This window comes from Sarcophilus harrisii, chromosome 2 (assembly GCF_902635505.1).
Source record: "Sarcophilus harrisii chromosome 2, mSarHar1.11, whole genome shotgun sequence".
Taxonomy (NCBI): domain Eukaryota; kingdom Metazoa; phylum Chordata; class Mammalia; order Dasyuromorphia; family Dasyuridae; genus Sarcophilus; species Sarcophilus harrisii.
In genome coordinates this window covers 387,250,901-387,267,336 of record NC_045427.1, presented here as the reverse complement: position 1 = coordinate 387,267,336, position 16,436 = coordinate 387,250,901, and the positions used below count along the sequence as shown (strand labels likewise).

Below are 16,436 nucleotides of genomic sequence, written 5' to 3'. Positions count from 1 at the left end.
AACAATTACAGATCACAGACAGATACAGGGTTAGAAATACCCTTATTTTACAGAAGAGTAAATTGAAGCTTAAAAAGCTTAAATGCATACCAACAGTCACAGAGGTAAAAAGAAACAGCACAGCAAATTGATAGAAAGCTGACTTCCATGAGGAGGAGTTTAAATTTTGCCTTCCTCATACTTAGTATGTGATTCTGGGACCCCAAGTTTCAGAAAAAGTTCCTAGATACCCACCTAAGAAGTTCCCTATACCAATGAAATCGTCCCAGAGGACGATTCAGTCCCAGAGGTAAACAACAGTGACAGTCCTGAGATTCTGATATGGTGCTCAAAAGGCTCACAGTTGTTTACTATCTTTGGAATCAGAGGGACCCCCAGCTAATTAATGGAGATATTTAATTCAACTAAATCAAATCTTAAGTGCCTACCATGAGCAAGGCACTGAACTCTAGTTTTAAGTCTTCCCCTTTTGTAAAAAGTTATCACCTAGCTCAATCTCAATATCTTGCAGGCCTAAATCCTGGGATCCAATGGTTCCCTTTAAAGAAGAGGAGACTGGTAATGAATAGAGAACCTATTAATCTCCTAAAACTCAATTTATCAACTCAACTAACAAGTTCTAAAATGAGAAGGAAATACCTAATACTTGTGTGTCCGTCCCTTTGTTCTGATGGACCCTTTCCTCTAGGCCAGGAGGTTCTTAACCTGGGGTCCGTGAACATTTAAAAAACAATTATTAATCATATTTCAATATAATGTAATTCTATGTATTTTATCTTACATATTTAAAATGTGTCATTCTGAGAAGTCTTCAGCAGAAAGCCAAAGTGGTCTAGGACTTTTACTCTAGCTCCAATTGAAGAACACATGTTAGAAGATCAGTAAAGGATAACAAATATGCACTTTTCCTATTCTGCTCAGAATACCAGACTTTGTCAAGGAAAACAGTACAAGATTTGCTCAAGATTTTTTATAGAGCTGCCATAATGATGTTTCCTTTTGGCCTGGGGAAGTTAACAGAAGGATTAAGATACTGGATAGGGAATGGGTAACCTTTATGAGTAAGGAGATAAGTATTAGACAGAAAACCCAGGTCTATAAGCTCCTCACCCCAAATGTCAGCCCTAATTACCTTCACCAACTGCATGGACACTTTAGCTGCATATGGGCCTTGGTTTCCTCAGCTGGAAAATGGTAATAATAATTGCACTGACTATTTGTGAACCTTAAAGCATTATTACAAAAGGACTGTTTGTAAACCTTAAAGTACTATAAAATATGGGTTATTGCAGAATCATTTTAAAAGATTAATTCTAGGAGCAGCTAAGTGGCAGTGGATAAAGCACCAGCCCTGAAATCAAGAGAACTTGAGTTCAAATCTGACCTCAGCCACTTTCTAGCTGTGTGATCCTGGACAAGTTACTTAATCCCAATTGCCTCAGTAAAAATAAAAACAAATTAAAAAAAAAAGATTAATTTTACTAATCCCCTCATTTTATGGAATGAAGAAACTGAGACCCAGATATGTGATTTGCTTTGCTTTGCAATCCACAGACATTTGATCTTTTCTCAAGGTACCAGGAGAGTGGAGACTGGAGAGGGAGAGGAATACAGTCACTAAGAATGTGACTTCTTCCTGGGTACAAAGCCCCAAATGACTTAGCAGATAAAGAGGTCCCCCCAAAAAAGAAAGCTACTCTCCAATCATCATCTCCTCCAAGGTCATATTTGGCATAGCAGAAATTCATTTCAACCAGCATTTATCAAATGTATTTGCAAAGAAAGTATAGCTTATACTATACATTAAGTATGCATATCTTCCAGTAGTCCAAAACCAGCCCTTAGGGAGCTTACATTTTTACCAAGGGGATAAATCTAAATATATTAAGTACAGTAAATTTTAAGAAGGGGAGACCATAACATTTTCAGGGTGATGGGTAGCAAAATGTCATGGGAGAAGGCAGAGCCTATGCTCAGTTTTAAAATAGACTACAAATTCCAAAAAGTAGAGTTAAGAAAAGAATGAATGATGAGGTTCTCCTGATTCAGGAGGACCAGGTTTGTCTTCTGGCTCTACCCCATAAAATTGTGTGACCCTGGGCAAACCACTTCTCTTCTGAATCTCAGTTTCCTCATTTGTTTAAAAAAAAAAAAAAAAAAAAAAAAGGCAGTAACACATGTACTTCCTATCTCAGAGGATAAGAAATACAAATAAAAATCAAGTGAGAAGTGTATAAAATTCTTTACAACCCTTAAAGTATAATAGAAATGTCAGCTATTGTGTATATGCTCCCAAGATGAACAGCTGTTGACTTCCAAGACTTCTAAAAGTACACAACTACTTCTATCACTGCTCCGAAGGAACATCGGATGTGAATGAATATGGGCAGAGTGTTCCCAATGGAAACACAAGGCTCATGTCCAAGAAAACCATAATACTTGGTTTTGGTAACTCCCATTTCTGGGATCCAGAGCATGATGAGCCTGAGCTGAGGGAGGAAGACCTGCTGTGGCCCATCTTAAAAGCAGCCACTGAGCCAGGGGTCTGTTTCCAATCAAAGTTTCCTTTAGTTGCTAGTTCTGTCTCTTTTCCAAAATGCAGCACTCCCACCATTACCTCTTTCCCAGAAGACATTCCTCATTTCTCTTCAGCATGTTGCCTGATTTCTACCTACTCTTTAGTTCTCTAAGGGTTTTTAAGTTGCCAGACCACCACCCCAGGCTAGAGAAGGCATCCAGGGTGCAAGTGAGAAGCTGCCAAAAACAACTACTAACCTATCCCTCTTCTTGTTATTTTTAAAATCAGTTGAGCCTGAAAAGCAGGTGGAGGGGCTGGAGTGAATTGAGAAGGGGGTGGGAACAAAAACTGAATTAGACAGAAGCGCCAAATCCTCTAAATCCTCAGCAGTTGGCTGTAATTGCAGCCACAGGAAGGAGTATCATCTCCATCTCTAGCTTACATTGAACAGCAAGGCCTCTCTACTCCATAGAGCCTAACCCAGCCTAACTCCCTCAAGACTCATGGGATAATTCCCATGGTATACCTGAAACTAGGATAATTCAGATTCTCCCTCTTTTTGGCAGGTGCCATCTTGGAATTCCTTGTCATCCAAGAAGTGTAGATTTGAACTCAACTCCTAGGGAGATCACCAAGTCATCTTGGCATGATGGAGAGTCTCCTACAACCTTGAAGCTCAATAATTTGCTAGGACTTGCACAGGGATACTGTTCCCCAAACATGTTGCAAATTTAAGGGATGGGAATGAAAACCAGGGTGATTGGTACAAAACAGCATCTTCTCTGAGTCCCATCTGGCCTTCAAAACTCTTAACAATGATTATTTGGATTTATAGGACCTCTTTCATCTGAGGGGACTCAGAAGGTTCACTTATATCTCAGAGAAATACTATGAGGTAGAATAGTACATAAGGCAGTACCATTTTACAGAAAGAAAAAAAAAAAGTGAAGCATGAAATAAGAGAAAGTAGTATATAGTAAAGTGGGGAAAATACTGCCATTTGGAGACAAAGACCTTGACTCAAATAATGACTCTCTAAACATGATTTTATAGACTTGACAATTTATAAGGTTCCTAGTGACGATTCAGTTTATGTTCCTACAAAGAAGGCAAAAAGGAAAGAAACGATTTGGCTTTAAAATGGCTCGGGAGTTCTTAATTCCTAGCCTTGTACAAATTCAAGGTTTTGCCACTGAATGGGATAATCAGTTTAGGAAAAAGTTTCCTTGCACTGGCACACCTTTGCTTTAAGAATATAAGTGTTCCTAAGCCCGTGGCCCATATTCAGCTTTCAGTTAACTCCTTCCTCCCAAAGGTTGGGGAGCTAAAGGTGAGAGAGGGAAAAAGTATTATCTCCACTCCACAGCAATATTAATTAGTGAACAGACATCTACTAAAATTCTGTACCACTTTAAATTAGGAGGATAGTTCCAAAGGTAAGCTCCAATCCAAGTAGCCTTCTCTTACTTACCCATAATTATATCACAAGATCAATAAATATCATACACCCAAAATATAGCTGGTTCTTCCTGGCCTTTTGCTCTACCCAATGGGTAACTATGGTCTGAATGAGGACTATTTTAAAATCCAAGAGTGAAAACTCAGAACTCCATATTTTAAAAGGGAAATCACACCTCCATTCTTTTACCCTTTACCCCTGGGGAAGAAAGAGGCAGGAAACAAAAGAATGTCCCTAATAAAAGCAATTAACCACTACATTAAGTTAAAGTACAAAGCTAAAACAAACTGGACTGAAGACTTGGTTTTGGTTTCAGCCCTGATGGCAATGCTAAGTTTTTTTCCCTCATTAAGCCTCAGTTTCCCCTTATGTTAAATGAGAGAGCTGGACGAAATATATACAGTCCTTTCCAACTCAAACATTCTCTGTTCTATGTGTGGTTCCCCCTTACAATTCTGATAATCTATCATTTCAGTTACCCAGAATTAGACCAAGAAGCACAATCTAGCAGATCATTCCAGCCCTAAAAGATCATGCTTTCAAACCACAAGGCCCAAAACTCCTACCAAGTCCAAAAGAAGGCAGTTTGGTGTTGTAGAAAAATTGCTGTGACTGGCAAAGTTTCCTCATTGTAAAATTAATTTGGATTAGATATCCACTAAATCTGAGATATCAAACACATACACACCCACAATCTCAAGTGCTTCCTGAAAAAGATTAAAAATGTAAGTGGGAAAATAATTAACAAAATATACAGTAAGAATGTTACTTTTTAAAACAGTATATGACCATCAGGGATCCTTATGTACCCATTTGATGGCCCCAATTTCCACTTGATTTTGATACCACTGCCCTAAATGTACCTCTTAAATATAAATCAATGAATCTAAAACATATTTAATTCTTCAATAGGGTTACCTCTAGGAAGATAAGATAATTCCAGGAGCAGAGATTTCTGAGACCAAACCTCACTGACACCAACCATAATGCTGTCAACAGCAAACCTTTGATAAATTTTTATTAAAAAATGAGAACAAAATAAAATCCAGACCAAAGTCATAACATAAAGAAAGACATTTTGGCTCTTAAGACCTCAGGCTTGCTCCCAACCAGACCTCCAAATTCTTCTTCCCTACTCCACCTTTATTATTAATGCCTCATCTTTGACTATGTCCCTAGAACTTTGGCTCAGCCAGGCATGGTCCATAATATTCCCCAAAACAAACCCAGAACAGAAAGCAATACCTGTACTCACTTCCAGAAGAGAGAGAGAGAAAGAGAGAGAGAGAGAGAGAGAGAGAGAGAGTGAGAGTATGTGTGTGTATCACTTTGACAACCTAGTGTTTAGCAAGACCAACAGGACTCAGTGCGCTTCAGGGCTTCTCTTCTTAAGAATGGGTCAATTAATTCTGACTGGGACACACATAAAAAGCACTGAAAGTGTTCTAGAATCCCTGCCTGACCAGAGAACACAGACTACACTGAAAGTCAGAAGAGACCATAGAACTCTCTTTACCTGGCACATATCAAGTTCAAGCCAGGAACTTGAGGTACAAACAGCCTCAAACCATTTCAGTGTGGGGATAAATAAACTTGGAATTACTGGGTTTCTATAGGACAGCCCTGCTTGATTACCCCAAAAAGCAACTATGACTTTGCCTAGCTTCCCACTTAATGAATTGGAAAGCTCATTTTAATTCCTACCATACTAGTCAACCATTCTTACTGGTTGTGGAGATGGGGCTTTCCCCAACAAGGCATTCTGGAACAGAGGATCTATCTGTGGAAACTCAAGAGCTACTAAGTCAGAGACTGAATGTTAATGTTGGTCCAAGCCTGAATCCACTGATCCCAGGTCAGAGGAAAGACAATTTCATGATGGGACTGGATAGCAGTTTTATCTGTGAAGCAAAGGGAATTCTGCCAGGATTGGAATCTTTCACAAATGCCTGATTGAAAAGGACTAGAAAACTTAACAAATGGCTCAACAAGTAGTAGAAAAACCTTTGAAAAGTCATAACAAAAAGGGTTCCAAATAGCCTCATGGAAGTTGTTATTGCTCTAATTCTTGAAGGACAGAGATCTAGGTCAGGGTTCTCTTTCTCTTGTTCATTAAGCTCATAAAAACAACTCTCTTCCCTTATAGACTCAATTTCTTTTAGGGGGCACATCTGCAGCCAAATATTTGCAATCTCTCCAAATGCCAGGGCCTCAGAAACCCAGCTTTCCATAGAGGTCCAGTCCTACATTACAATAGGGCAGGCTGCTACTATGGCCACCCCCATCTTCCCACTGCTGACATCTGACTACAAACTTCACATCTCCTCTTGGCTACCAACCAAATCTTGCTTTTAGCACCAGAAAGGTTGCTATTCTAATTATGCTAATTGGCTCCTAGTACCAAAGGCACATACATACCACTTTCTTCATTCCAATAAGAGAATCCAGTCTTCCCTTTTGGATATGGGAATCCCTGCCCAACTCCCTGGTACTTTCCAAGCCCCCTCCTAAGAGCCTCAGAAAAGTGAAGCAATCTCCACTTGACTTCCCACCACAAGGCACCCAGAATGCACCATCTTTTAAAATTATCAACAATTAGATCCAATCTTTCTTGAGTAGCAAGTTAACTGTATAAGTATGTATGTGTGTGTATGTGTGTGTGTATACACACACATATATATGTATTGCATTTAACATATATTTTAACATATTTAACATGTACTGGATTACCTACCATCTAGGGGAGAGGGTAGAGGAGAAGATGGAACAGAAGGTTTTGTAAGAGTCAATGTTGAAAAACTACCCATGCATATGTTTTGTAATATAAAAAGCCATAATAAAAAAAATTAATAAAACAAAATTATCAACAATTAAAAAACACCCTTCTACATTCTTTCATTTGAGTCTATCAACAATCTTTCCAGGTAGAAACTAAAGCTATTATTGTCCTTGTATTACAGAGGAAGAAACTGAGGCTCAGGGAAGAAAGGTTACCTGTCCAAGATACTAGTATCAGAAATAATATTTGAACCCAGACTTTCTGGATTCTATGACAAGTTCTCTATTCATACAAAATAATACCTCTCAAAGACCAAGGCTTTTTTTCCATTCTGCTTCTCTAAACTCTATGGCCTAGGGACTCTGGGACATACATAATAGATGTTTCTTTATAGAAAAGACTTTTGAGATCCTTTAAGTTTTCCTGTCTCCAAAATGAACAGAGATCACTCTTCTGGCACAGAGAGGAGCATTGCATATCTGACACAACAGGCAAAACTCCCTATATCTCTTGGCTCTTTAAATTTCATAGTTACGAACAGAGGACCTGGGGAGAAAGAAAAGACTAAAATTTGCTCTCAAAAAACACAACCTCTGAGCACCCATGGCAGAAAGGGAGAACTTATGAGCCCTAGGGTCTTGGTAATGAACTGAAAATTCGATTTTTTTAAAGAGTTGATGCTCAAAGAAATCCCTAACACAAATCTAAGAACAAGACACCCCCCAAGCCCAGTAAAGGGCTAAAAAGAGAACAATTATGGTAATGGGAAAGAGTTCTTAAAAAAAAAAGGCTCTCAAGAAAACCTACTACTTACTAGCTGAGTATGAGTAAATCACTTTTCTTTTCCAGGTCTCAGTTTCATCATCTATAAAATGATTGGTTTGAACATAAATTTGTAAGAACCCTGATGAGCATCTCCTCTGAAAAAGGAAGTGGATTATTTAGAAGTAATTTCTGTACTCTAATGAGAGATTAGAACTTGCTCTCAAAATCTAGTTCTATGTACTACACTTGTCCATTCAATCTGCCCACTGTTAACTCTCAGAGAGTCCACAAACACTGATTTTGAGGCTTAAAAAAAAAAAAAAAAAAAAAGATTAAATAATTGAAAATCCCTAAAATTACTTACTTGGCTTTGAGAAGAACACAAAATCATGTTCTCCAAATTGGCAGGGATATAAGCAGGTCAGAATCCAACTCTTTCATTTTACAAGTTAAGAAAAGACCAAGATTCAAAGATAGGACTGTGACTTGTCCAAGGTGTCACAAGCAATAGATGACAAAGCTGGGAAGTAGAACCAGATTCCAATCCCGTCCACAGCTTTTTCATTACATTCCCTGCAACTCGGATTCAGGGGTTCATATTTAGCTTAACAACCCCTGCACCTTGCCTCTCTGATGCTCCCTTTCTGATATACTCCAAATTGTCCAGAGGACCCCAAAAGCCTCAGCTCCTTTCCAGGGCCTTACACTATGCAGCTACTCTTTTTGTTAATCTGTTCCCAGAGATAAAAAATGTGACACTAAAGAACAGCTACAATAAAATGTTTATTCCTACCTAAAATATTACAAATGTATCTTGTGAGAGGTATGAATAAAAGAAAAAAAGGGAAAAGCTGACAAACTTACTTCTAGTGACAATAATACAACATCATAGTTTAAATGCTGGTTACCCCAACTAGTGCCACTCCCAGGCCCCAAAACAACTAAGAACCCCTTGGAATACAGATTCACTGATTAGTCAGAATTTACACATGTTAAAAACATCAGCCAAAAATTTCCTACAACTAGGTTGAATCCATATAATGAAATGTCACAGCCCTAGTTCTATTTTAACATTACTTTGCTAATCCCCAACTTCAAAACTACATCTAACTAAACACTCTTTTCATAGATTAGAAAGTAGCAAATTACAGGTTTTTAGAATTGTTAAGATGGCACTTTCTGCCATGAACCTCTGGAAATTGGGAAAAGAGGAGCTGTCCAGATCTGGGGGAAAGTTAGTCTAGAAGTAAAAGTTTTAATTGTGGGTATAATCCAGTCTATGTTCCACTTAAGATATAATATGTGAAACTATAGAAAAGAATTAGTATTAGTGAATTTTATTTCCCTCAGACTACCTTAGAAAAATGTTATATATATTATAAATGATTTTGATGAATGGAGGTAGTCTCTTGACGCACTTGTAAGTAGATTCTCAATTCTTAATTGTATCAGATAAGACCAGCTTCAATTCAAATGTTATATTCAGTACCTACCATGTGCAGAGTAGGTATTCTACATTAGGGGAGAGTCAACGATTCAATAGATAAATAAGAATCCAAAGCAATTATATGAGACAGAACAAAGTGCTACCTGGATGAGCAGAAGGATGAGAGAAAGCTTCTTTCCCCCTTCTCAAAGGTTTCATTTTTGCTTTTTTTTTTTTTTTTTAAATTAAGTAGACATCATTTCCTAATGCTTCTCTTGAAACAAATTAAGTACAAATCAAAACAAGAATAATGAATATGACTGAAAATGTATGCTTCCTTCATTCCATACCTAAAGTTTATCACCTCTCTGTCAAAAGGCATGTTGTCTCCTCCTATATTATTGTGGGATTCATACAAATTGTTCTGGTTTGGCTTAATTCACTGCATACCAGAGGCAGACAAGTATAGCATAAGAAAACTAGGTTTGAATTCATAAGACTTGAGTTAACTCCTGGCTTGTTACTTGTGTAACCTTGGGGAAACCATTTCAAATACCCAGACCTCAGTTCCTATTCCAAATCAAAAGGTTGGACTAGATGACTTTGGAGTAAGGCCTACCATAAATCTTAAATCTAGGAACTTGAGATTCATTAGAGAAAACTTCATGGAAGGGGCAAGTGAGCTAGATAAGGAATGGTTAGGGTTTCAAACAGGTAGAAAATATTTTAAGGTTGGGAACTAGGAAAACACCAGGTATTTTTAGGGGACTTTGAGTAGTCTAGATTGACTTGAAAAGGTAGGAAGTGACAAAGAGCTGAAAATCAAAGCTGCAACCTAATCGTGAAAACCATAGTTCTAATATTCTCTGATACTGTACTTACTACCTTAGCAAAGTCATGTGAAATGTTGTCAAGTCACCAAAAAACACACCTAAAGCACAAAACACATCCAGGTGCTAAACAGATCTTGGAAAGGGTGGACCACAAACCCAGAATCAAATCCAATAGCAAAGATTAGTGCAACTGAAATTTAGGTTTAAAACCTTATTTCCTACCTCTGGAAATTGGGAAAAGAGGAGCTGTCCAGATCTGGGGGACAGTTAGTCTAGGAGTAAAAGTTTTAATTGTGGCTATAATCCAGTCTATGTTCCACTTAAGATATAATATGTGAAACTATAGAAAAGAAATAGTATTAGTGAATTTTATTTCCTCAGACTGCCTTAGAAAAACATGTTATATATATTATAAATGATTTTGATGAATGGAGGTAGTCTCTTGATGCACTTGTAAGTAGATTCTCAAAAATTAATTATATAGGGATTCACTGTAACACATGAGCAGAAATGCTTTAATTTCAGCCTAGGTTTCTTCTACTCCCCCCAAAAGTACCCTCTGACTTCCCAAATTGGCATGTGGACAGGGAACAAAACCCAATTTTGATCCTAGGCTGCTAAGCATGAGATAATTAAATCAATTTTAAGAACACAATATATTAATAGATTATAAGAGTTGGAAAGATCCTTAAAAATTTCATAACTAAAGAAAACTTAGAACAGAAAAAATTGACCAAGTTAGAAATCATTTACTACAATTCCTTTATTTTTACCGATTGAGGCCCAATAAGTAATTTTTGGGTTATATGAATGTCCTCCATTTGTATAAAGCAAGACTAGAATTATTTTCAAGAGTATAATCTTTTAATTTCAGTTTGTATTAAATGGGATATATAAGAGAGTACCAAGCATTATAAAGAATTTTGAAGAACTATCTAGATAGTCCACTTTAATTTCACAAAGGAGGAAACATTTCAGAAGAGACATGACTGACCCAAAGTCATAAGGCAATTAGTGAAAGATCAGGAGCTCAAACTTGGGTTTCCTTCTTTTTCAAGTAAAGGAAATACTAAAGAAATAGACAATGCGAATCATCTACTATGGTAAAAAGTTGACACATTTAAACAAGCCTAGATACAGCTACATAGGAAAGCGAGCAGGTATTTGACCTCAAAGCATCTTTCATTACTCCTTACTGTGCATGTCCCCTCAAAAATACTACCAGAGCCAAATCAGTGAATAAAAATAGGCTTCTACAGCAAGCTTTGGAAAGTTTGCAGCCTGAAGTTTACACCCTATCCTGTAGCTTCCAAAAAGTTAGAACATGATATTAATGCAATAACCTATCCAACAAATCTATGAGCGTGTAAGGTCTGAAGGGGACCTCAGAAATCAACCTAATTCAATCTTAATGAACTCAGGAAAACTGAGGACCAGAGACTTCCAGCGACAGAAACAACATAATTAGAACCCTGGAATACCTGTCTTTTCCCTTAACATATGCTGCCTGTTAACCATGTGCCCAAAGAGGCATGGCAGTATGTGCTGAGCACTTTTCTCAGCTACTTCATGATCTAAAAAGGACAACTACTGCTATTCATATTTACAGATAAAAATTTGGCATAGGTTTTATTTGATTCTAGTACCCCACTATTATCAGCAATTAAGAAAGCCAATCCTTGAACTCGGATCTCATTCTATGTTTACTACATCATGTATGTTAAAGAAGATGCCTACTACTACCCAAATCACATTATTTTTGCTCTCTTACAAAATGTAGGATTTTTAAAAGCACTAATGCCAAGTTCCAAAAGGGGCTTTGCATCCAACAAGGTCTTAGTTTTAAGCTGATTCAATTGTTTCTCTGTGTGAAGACAGGATTTTGCAGTGGTCCCACCAATTCCACTGGTGCTACAGCATTAACTGGGATTCCAATGACAGAGTTAACAACGCAGAAACCAATCTGGGCAAGATTTGGTTTGAAGTACCTTGAGAGGGATGTCTACCTCCCCGCATCTTGTTAGGAGAGAATGGGGGAGAAGTCAAGAGTCAGGCCACGCATTTCCCATATGTCAACAATGGTGATGACGCACCATTTTAGAGGGCATCAGCTTTCACAAAATGCCAGCACATGCTGCACCTGTAGGCCTTCTGACGTTTCTCACTGGGATTTAAAATCCAGAAGGCAGGCTCGCTATTCAACATCCTGGAGACAGCCACACATGGCTCCTGATCATTTCCCTTTCCTTCAGTGATTTGCTAGTCCATTTAGATCATTTTTCCGCTCAATGTATCCAAACCAAAGTCCTTTTCCCTTATCCCCTGGTAGAAGTAAACTTAAAGAAAATGGAGATTTCCAAATTATCTTTTGCATAAGAGCATGTTGTAGAAAGGGAGGGGTTAAACACAATTTGAGGTACTGTTAGTAAATCCCATATGAACCCTCCTCTAGTGAAGCAACCTTAAGAGAAATGCCATTGCAACACTGATCTAAGGGCTGGCTTTTCAGTTTCCTCCAGGCCAAGGCCTCATGCCAGCTGAAGGAGGGCATGATTTCACCTCCTCCCATTTGACTTTCCTGAGGCCTAAGGTCTCCCCCTCAACTCCACGGTGTAGACTTATACACGGGGGAGAATCATCATCATGCTAGTTGGAAGAGGGCCAGAAGACCAAGACAGGGGGTAGTCTCGGCATTCCCAGTCCCCATTTCAGGATCAAGCAGAGTATAAGGCTGGGTGATCCTGCCCTGTGTAAATAGGTTGGAAGCGACGAGGGGGAGGGGGGGGAGGAATGAAATAAGTTGAAATGGGCTGGCACAGGAACCTAGGGCGAAGGGTGAAAATCAAGGCCACGAGGCTCCCAGCCCGGCCCAGTCCTCCCTCTGCCTTCCCCTCTTCGGATACAGTTGCCCTGCTCAGGAAATTCCGCCTCTCACTTCGGAATACGGAGGCGAGGAGACCCCATCCCACGGCGGGGGAGGCGGGGAGCGCGGGGGAAGGGCGTAGGGTACGGAGCCGAGCGGAGGGGATGTCGGGCCGGATCACATGCCATTTCGGCAGGCAGCGAGGAGAGAAACCACGTTGTCTTTACTGCAGTGGAATGCTGGGAAGGGGAGGAAGCTGGGGAAACACACATACATACACACTCACACACACCCTCCCAGGCGTACACCCTCACCCGGGCCCGGCGGGGCCGGCGTTCTAAAATCGAACCCTGCCACTGGGCCTCGAATCCCTCAGATCCCCGCGTGGCCGCCCCGCAGGGGCAGACCTGTCACTCACGAGGCGCAGCCCGGCAGGGCCCCCACTTTCACTGGCCTCCGCCACCCCCACCCCCACACTCCCCACCCCTCCACATTTCCACGCCCCTCTTGTGCGGCTCCCTCGCTGGACATTTCGGTAGGACCCGACCCAACCCCGAGAAGAGCCTATAAAAATTACGTATCTGGTCTTGGAAGGAAACACACACACACACCACAGACACACACATGTGCCTCACCATATTCTCAATGACACGTTTAGTTTCCTTCTCTCAATCCCCCCCACCACGGGCCCTTGGGGAGGGGGGGAGCACCTAACCCACCCACCTAGGGATCGAACATTAGGGAACTCTGAAATTCAGAATCCATATTTATCCCTACGATCTCCTCTCCTTCTGTCCAGAACACGCTTGCAGAACGCTTACAATACGTTAAATAGTGCAGAGCTCGAAAATCGGGATGCGGGATTTAGGAGAATTTCTTCTTTCGCCCTTGCCCCACCCCCCGCAGGCTGCGGGCGTTTCGGGAGGCAACGGTGAGCCAAGGGAGAAAAAGAGCCATTTACACCCGAAAAGTAGTTTCCCGGGGGCCCGAGGCCTTCTCGCCGCTGCCCGCGCCAGCTGCTACGGCCCCTGCAAGGCCGCTCGGTCCTGCCCCGGCCCGGACCCCGACCACTACAAAGCGCGAACAACTGTCCGGGGCCTGGGTCACCTCCCGGGGAGGGCCCTGGGGGAGGGGGGTTAATGACTGCGAAGACCCTTCAGATGGGTGGTTAGGAAGGGAGAAAATCGTGATGGAGTCCCCGCTCGCGCCACCCTCCCCCCCACCCTGCTGCGGCCCCGCGCGGCGTGGAAGCCCGACCTGAGAAAGCAAAGGGGCCAAGTACCCACCTGGCGGGGACTGTCCGTTCACGGTGACCAAGGCCGTAGGTCCCGCGTTTTTCGTCCACGGGTTCACCTTGGGCGGAGGGGCCTCTACGAACTCGCGGCGGCCAGTCTCACCGCCCTCCTCGCTCCCACTGCCGCCGTCACTCTCGGCCCGGGGCGGCGGCGGCGGCGGCAACTGCAGGCTCTCCCTCTCGGGCGGGGGGCCGTCGTCCCGGGACGCCTTAGCCGAGCCGGGCGGCCGAGAGGAGCGGGCGCCTTCGTCCAGAGGCTCTCCTTTCCCCTCGGACTGCGGCGTCTGCTGCTGCGGCGGCGCCGGCGGCGGCGGCTGCTTCATCACCAGCCCGCCGTGCTCCTCGGCCTGAAGGAGGGGGTTGCCCGGCGGGAGCGACTCCACCTCGGTGGCCATAGGAGCGCCTGCCTCCCGAACCGAAGCCCCCGCCGGCGCCGCGGCAGTCTCGCCCCCACCCCTCTCGCCCGCCGCCGCCTCAAACTTTCCTGAAGCTGCCCGGCCTTGCCACTCGCCCCTCCGGGAAGGCTGCCTCAGGGGGCTGCCCCCTTCTCCGTCCCCGGGGGCCGGAGCAGGAGGGGAGTGTCGGGGGGGGACTCGAGCCGAGCAGCCGGGCGCGGCCCCCTCCTTTTCCTCCCTCCCTCTCTCTCTCCCCGTCGGAGGGAGCAGTCGAGAAGCCCAGGCCCCGAGCGGCGGCGACGGTGCCGGGGCGGGGGGGGGGAACCCCTGTCTTGTCTCCTCGCCTGGGGCCGTAGGCTCCCCCCGCCACCCCCCACCCCTGAAGGCCTGGGGCCCAGCGGCTCTTCTTTCTGCCTCTCCCACTCCTCTCCCTCTCCTCTTCCCCCCCGGGGGCAACCCGGGCTCCGTGCTCTGGGCTGCAGCAATATGGAAGGGGAGAGCGGAGCGGAGCAGACCACGCGATCGGCGGGGGCGCGCTTCGCAACGCGGCGTCTCCGGGACGGGAGGGGAGGAGAGGCGGTCGGGGACGGGGACGGGGTAGCGGGGCCGCGCGCGCTGTGGCCCGGCCTCTGGGAAAGGAGAGGAGCGCGCGCGCACGGCTTCGCTTCCCCTCACTCCCGACTCCGTCCCCACCCCCTTTTCTCCCCTCCCTCCCCCAGTCTCTCCGCTCCAGCTCCCAGTGGGGGGGGGGGAGAGGAGGGCTCCGACGGGACGGGGACGAGCACGTGCCTGATGCAATTCGGAAAGGTGGAGAGAGGGAGAGCGCAGAAGGGAGGGAGCCATGGGGGAGGCCGCGGAGGGGCGGGGACCTCTTAAAGGGCCCGCATGGGGAAGCCAGGCCGCAGGTGGAGCACATGGATTTGGGGCCATGCGGCGGCAGTGCCGGGTTGCTTTCGTTCCTTAAGCGGAGGATAGCAGACTAGTTAGCTGGTGGAAGATGAATTTGCCTTTGGAATAGGGAAGGAAAAACGCTGATTAACGGACACTCGGGCTCCCCAAAGCTTGGGCCTGGCTGGGTCCCCTCCGTCCCCGCAGCGTGTGCTCTCGGCCTTCCCCGCCCAGCCTGGGTGACCTTGGCGAGCCACTTTCTCCCCCACGTGCCTTAACCCCTAGGCGAGTCTCTGCGCTACAGACCGCGAGGAAGGAGGAGGAGGAATGAAGCTAAAGCGCTGGAGGAGCGGACGTAGGGCTGCCTCTGAGCTGCTCGTGTCACTGACCTTCCTCCTCGGGGCGGGGGCGGGAGCCCCGGAGAGGGAAGTCCCTCTGCCCTCTGCAAGCAGCTTCGAACGCTGGCAAATGTTGCCGGCACGAAGGCACTCTGGTTCTAACCATCTAAGCCAAGTGAATGACGAGGTGCTCGCACTCTACACAACGGTCAGCTCAGCTGGGTATAGGAAATCCTCATCTTTGGGGCAAGGGATATGAGCTTTAAACAATGCCCCGCCAGGTCAGAACTAGAGGAGAGACCTCAGGACGCAGACTTCACAGCGTGCAGTGTTGGATAGGTGAAGCATCTGCGATTTGCAGAGCACCGAGAGTGACCCTAAGGGGAGAAAAGTCGAATTTAGCCCTCTGCAGTTTGTGGTTGCATAGGAAGAGGAGATGCAAAAGCGCAGATAGTTATAAGATCAATACAACAGAGGGAGGCAAAGCGGTGCTTTTTTGAAATGGGGGAAATAGTTATTGGGATCAAGGAAGGCTTCATGCTTTAGAGGACGCCGAGGAATTCAGAAATGGAAGGAAGGGCACACTAGACATAGGGAACAGTGAGCAAAGGCAAGGAAGTGGGAAGATACAAGGCTGGGATGGTGGTGATGTTTAAGTAGTGGGATCTGACTATAGCCTAGTGCAGAAAGAAGTAAGGAGGTCAGGAAAAAATAGGGTGGGTTCAGATTGCTGAGAGCCTTGAAGGCCAGTACTGTGATCTTCAATCTGGAAGTCAATGGAAAAAATTTGGGCAACAGAGTTACTCAGCCATACAGACCCATAAGCAAAATGATTCTGTCAACGGTATGAAATTTTCAGTGGCCACTATTGCCTCCTA

General features: G+C 44.0%; 1 protein-coding gene across 4 annotated transcripts in view; it reads right to left on the bottom strand.

Moving 5' to 3' along the window:
- The window catches only part of LARP1 (La ribonucleoprotein 1, translational regulator), a 53,260-nt gene extending 38,248 nt beyond the window's left edge, over positions 1–15,012 (bottom strand). For 2 of the 4 annotated variants that reach the window (XM_031953577.1, XM_031953580.1), the window contains exon 1: positions 13,930–15,010. In XM_031953577.1, the coding sequence (XP_031809437.1) occupies positions 13,930–14,332 (403 nt within the window). In that variant the 5' untranslated portion in view covers positions 14,333–15,010. Of the gene's footprint in view, positions 1–13,929 lie in introns of all 4 variants that reach the window. The other 2 variants (XM_031953579.1, XM_031953578.1) reach the window with 2 other exon arrangements.
- Positions 15,013–16,436: the final 1,424 nt, after the last annotated feature.